We start from the raw sequence: 5,179 nt of genomic DNA, 5'->3' as shown, positions 1-5,179 counted from the left end.
ATTAGATAAGGCTCCTGATTCTCTAACCCAACCCAGGTTAGAGCGGGCTCTAGACTTCTAGGAGCTGGAGCGATCAAGTGCAACACATCCCAACCATTCTCCTTATCCTCACCTGATACAGCTCGCTGTACCCAGGATTGTAGGAGCTGGCTATATTGACCCCACACCTACTGGGGAAGGAAACTCTAATATTATGGGTAATTGTTGCTCACTTTACACTCCTTAAGTGACACAAACAGAAGAGAAAAGGCTACAGAATCAGCCCCAAGATTGTGATCTGGGGTTTTTGACCTCCAGAAGTACGTTTGGCCCTCAGTCTAAAACGGTTGACACCCACATACTCAAAATGTTTTTATTGAATAAAAGTACATACATTTTTATATACAGAACTCACAGATCCATCCACCTCCTATGCCATTGCTAATGTAATTGTGCGTTTATACTGATTTTGATTAATACTATCTCAGTTGCTTTTGCTTATTTTATTGTTTATATTCTTCTTTGTAAGTGACAAGCTGAATTCTGTGGATTGCTTTATGGGAATATTGCTTTATGTTGTATTAATGCACTTTTTCTTATAGTCTGTCCTTCCCATATTCAGATGTCTAAACACACTAGAGAGGAATGTAGAGAAGTGCAACATTTATACAAATGTCAATGATTGTCATGTAATTTTTCAGCTCTTCTGCAAACATGGTAGGTTAAATGTAAAATGACTGTATAGCATTAAGTACTTTAAGCTTGTTAATTAAAAAAACAAAGATGACAAATATTTATTATATACAATTGAATGATTTCAGTTCTAGGTCTAATATTTTCTATTCTAAACAATTATTTCCTAAAATTGACTATTTGACTTTGAAATCGAATTGGATTGGGGGCGGTATTAAATGTAGTAAGTGTATTCAATTTTTATCTGTTACAAACATCTCCTGTTTGAGATGCAGTCCATCAGATGATAAATTCTTAATTTCTATTGGTATCCTCACAGTGTATGTCTAAAGGCATAGTTCTTGGTAATTATGTAAGTGTTTATACACGTTTGAGGAGCTTTGTTTGTTTGTTTGTTTAATGATCTTTGAACCAGCCAAATTTTAAGGGCTTAATTATGCCTTTCTTCAAAACCCCAAGCTTTCTGCAGAATCTGCAGAATCAAGCTTTCTGCAGAATCAAGCCAGCCTGCTGCTTGCTTCTCGCAAATCACCTGAGTTGCGAAGAAATCTTGAGAGATCCAACTTTTGGAAGTTGACCCTCCAGCTTTTACAATGAAAGACATTCCTAGTAACCAGAATTTAAATTAATTAAATTTCCTCTGCTGTTAGGAAGATATTAATGGATGGCAGAGGATGGTTTTTTTAACTGACTATTTTTTGGTTAACTGAAATTAATTAATTAATAAATGTTAAGCTTAAGATAACACACAAACATGTCAATTTTTGTACATTTGTTTGTATTTAGGTGTTATAAAAACTCATAACCTGACTTTTCAAGAATGTGACCCCTTACAAGCTGTTTTTGCAAAGCATATGTGTCCTAACATACTGAAAGTCCAGTCAAGGTGGTAAACTCAATATATTCTTTATATTAATAACCATACAGAATGAAATGCTGCACTTAGCCATTAATGGAAATCAGGTTCTGATTAAAGGAACGAGGAACAAAAATATTCAGGGCTCCTGAATGAGACATAGTAACAGCTAAAATTTGATGAGCTACACTGAATTCTAGTTCAGTTTGGGGCCTTTGGTCCTGGTCCACTTTGTCTCTGGGTGAGGTCTAGAATGCAGTTTCTACTCTGTTAAGTGGCTCTTTATAAAAGGTTGTTATTGCGTTACTACTTATAGGTTCTCCACATCTTCCAGATTCAGTTAGCTCATCTAAACAAATAAAAGGATGTTGTGATTTTTCTTTTTACATAGTCATTGCTACAATCCCTATTCAAAACCTGACAATTTAAGCAGGGTTATTTTTGGCCCTGTACTTATCTATATTATAAAGATTCTGTAATTGAATTTGGTTAACACTTCTGTTGATGAGAGAGCTCTGAATCACCTTATTCTTCTGTAATATTGTTCTGTGTTACAAAAATAACAAAAATAAATGCTGGTAAAAATTTACTTTTATTAGAAAGTAAACTCTGACTGTTTTCACTCACAAGTTCTACTGAGTAAGACAGAGCCATTTGTGCACAGTCACTTTACTCACCATTACCACTACTTAAATCAGGGCTGTCCCTTTGTGGCTGAGCTGCGTAGTACCAGGGAGCATCTAGTCCTCTTTGAGTAAGGCTGGCTTCAGGTGAGAGGTTAGTGTCTGCTAATTAAGGTGGATCACAAGCATGAGAGCTTTCCAGAGCAGGGGAAAAAATGGGGAGGCAGAGCATCTTGTGCTTTGACAGATAAACATGGACATGTCAGGGTATGGTTTCCCATCAGCCTTGCCTAGGGTTAGAGAGGACAGGGGAATTTTGGCCAGACTATAATTTATGTTTGAGAATGAAGCTAATTAAAAGAGTCTGAGGCTGGATGAGGGAGTGTAGCTGGCTGCATTGTGCAGATGGTTATATTAAACACCCAATTACACATGTTGCTAACAGATGGCATAACTGTAATGAACATATATTATTTACAATATACACAGCAAGTGCATTAAATATTGGAACTGTAGTGATACAGAGTGCTTACACAGTATTAGCCCATTCTGAGTAGGGGTACACCAGGATTGTTAGATGGATCTACTTTCTCTAGACTGCTTTGAAATTTTTAACCTCACTGTTGAGCTACTAGAGGAGCACAGTCCTATCAAACCACAAAACATGACTGAGGTATCACCTGAAAATAATTGTAAGAGCATAGTAGGGTGCGACAGAGTACCCCCCTGCATGACAGCCGAATGTTTAGACTCCTGAGCATAGAGTAAGTCTGTGCACAAATATGTGCAGACAATTAAAATATATATTGTATATCAGTTCAATACACTTGAGAAGTGAGAAAACAAATGCATTAATTGTTCCACTGAGTTCTTTTTAAAAATTAAACCAGCCAATAGTGTAAAATTAATATTTTTGCCAAAATGGAGAAGGCATCATATTTGACTATATAAACAATAAAAAATAAAAAACAGCAATTAAAATGTTCTAAAAGGTACTATTAAAAAGATAGTATTGACATAACAGACTGTGCAGTCAGGAGTGTTTTCAAAGGTCTTAATAACTAATCTGTAATAATCCTCTATCCATTTTCCATGTAGACCTTGCAACAAAGCATGCCAAGGTAAAACAAATGGAGACAGGGATCATTTATGAGTTTGGATTTTTGCCCACCTATTATTATTATTATTTATTTATATTACAGTATTATATAATACCTCAGGATACCAATCAAGGATCAGAACTCCATTGTGATAAATGCTGTAGAGAGGCACAATAAAAACTGAAGAGACACTTATTCCCCCCAGAAGCATGTGTGATATGGTGCGAGTAACCCCATTGAAGTCTAGAACACAATCTACTCAGGAAGCCAAGCTGAAGTGTTCTGGAGATGGCTGTCTCCCAGTTTCCTATTTCTAGAGGGAAGGTTTCTACAGTTACAACAAGGAGTCACTGGAAGTGGGAAAAAATGAAGGGTTTCTTGGAGGAAAGATTCTATTACATGTGATATTCACATACTGACTGCAAAAGAAATATATATGGCAAACAAAGTAACAATTGAAGTGTAGAGATTAGTTAAAAGCAAAATTCCTGTATTCCTATTAATTGTAAACTTTGAACAAACCAAAATTTAATGTTGTTTTGTGTTCTACTAAAAATGGAGTTGCAAAAATAATGTTGGAAAATCTAAAAAAATAAATAAATAAAGCAGCCATGTCTTCAGCCAAGTTAACTCTACACACAAATACCAAAGTACATTTTCATAAATGGTAATGTTACTTATCCTAATTTATGGATGTAATGTTAATTATACTACTGGTTAGATTAAAATCATCATATTTATTAACCTTTACAAAGAAAATACAGTTGATAACATTTTAAGTGTGGCAAACAACAACTTTATTTTCCTTTTGAAAGAAGTTTCGAATGTTATGACAAAGTGACATAATTTTCATAACTAATATGAAGAATAAATACTAGATAGTAATTTATAGTCTTTAAAATAACATTAAGATTTTATACAAAATTTCTTAGGCTGCTGGCTGATATCATGATTCATTTTCCAACCTGTCAAGAGGAAGTAACTTTAGCTATTACTCCAATGAAAGTATGCTTTAAGAGTTATACTGAGGAGGAAAGAGGTAAGAATGAACTTATAATGTAAAGGGTGACAATTCATTTTAAATTCATGTAATAAAGTACATTTAAAGCACAATGGGAAATGTTATTATGTGGCTGGAAGAGGCTTTCAAGACAGGGAACAGGTCAGGAAAGGAAAATAGAAAACAAAATCCCACTTTTAGAAGGTTTGAGGAAAACCTGTAATTAGCCAGACTCTTTTTGCATCAAAATTAGATGCCAGCCAGAGCAGTACATCTAAATTCAAGTGATTTGCTTTAGGTCTGAACTATGGTAATTATTTTAGTTCAGTAGCAAACAAAAAAAGACTGGGAAAGGAAGAGTTGGAAAATAATTTTGCACTGGAAAAAAGACACACATAGTTAATATAAATATCATCATTATAAATAGCCATCATGGGTAGAGAGCATACTTCTGAATGCTAGTATATGACAGCAGTGTTATATGGTAGCTGGCTTAATAGCATTGTTGGACATTGCCATGAGGGGTCTACAAGGTAATCAATCAACATGCAATTTGAAAATGGTGTTCATAAATACATTGCCATTTGCTCCGCTCCATCTGTGAAATACCTGTCACTGGAGCTGAAGAGTGAGTAGGACCCCAAAAGTTTGCATTCCTTCTGTAATAGGCAAGGCTGATTGATGATAGTAAACTGATGGAGAGAGAGAAGCTTTTGGAGGAGGATGGAGAGTTACGGTTATAGAAGCAGAGAGGATCAAGTAGCAGAGTGAACAAGGAAACAAAATCAGACCAAAAGAGAAAATTACATTTCTCAGAAAGAGAAGGTTTTAGAAACATGCAATTACAAAAGATTTAAGAAAAAATACAAACAATGAAAACACTAAGGAAAGGTATATCAAGATATAGAAGAAAAAGGAGGGTAACAAA

At 35.0% G+C, this 5,179-nt stretch overlaps 1 protein-coding gene across 1 annotated transcript in view; it reads left to right on the top strand.

The window, feature by feature from the left end:
- Nucleotides 1-5,179, top strand: part of RAD9B (RAD9 checkpoint clamp component B) — a 30,845-nt gene that overhangs the window by 2,786 nt on the left and 22,880 nt on the right. Inside the window, 3 exon segments of the mRNA XM_019507254.1 lie at nucleotides 582-696; nucleotides 1,459-1,558; nucleotides 4,184-4,290. Of these exon segments, the coding sequence (XP_019362799.1) occupies nucleotides 582-696; nucleotides 1,459-1,558; nucleotides 4,184-4,290 (322 nt within the window).

The sequence above is a fragment of the Gavialis gangeticus genome, unplaced genomic scaffold (assembly GCF_001723915.1).
Source record: "Gavialis gangeticus isolate Ggan-Ray unplaced genomic scaffold, GavGan_comp1, whole genome shotgun sequence".
Lineage (NCBI taxonomy): Eukaryota > Metazoa > Chordata > Crocodylia > Gavialidae > Gavialis > Gavialis gangeticus.
Note: the sequence above shows the minus strand (reverse complement) of the source record. Positions and strands in the feature narration are given on the sequence as shown.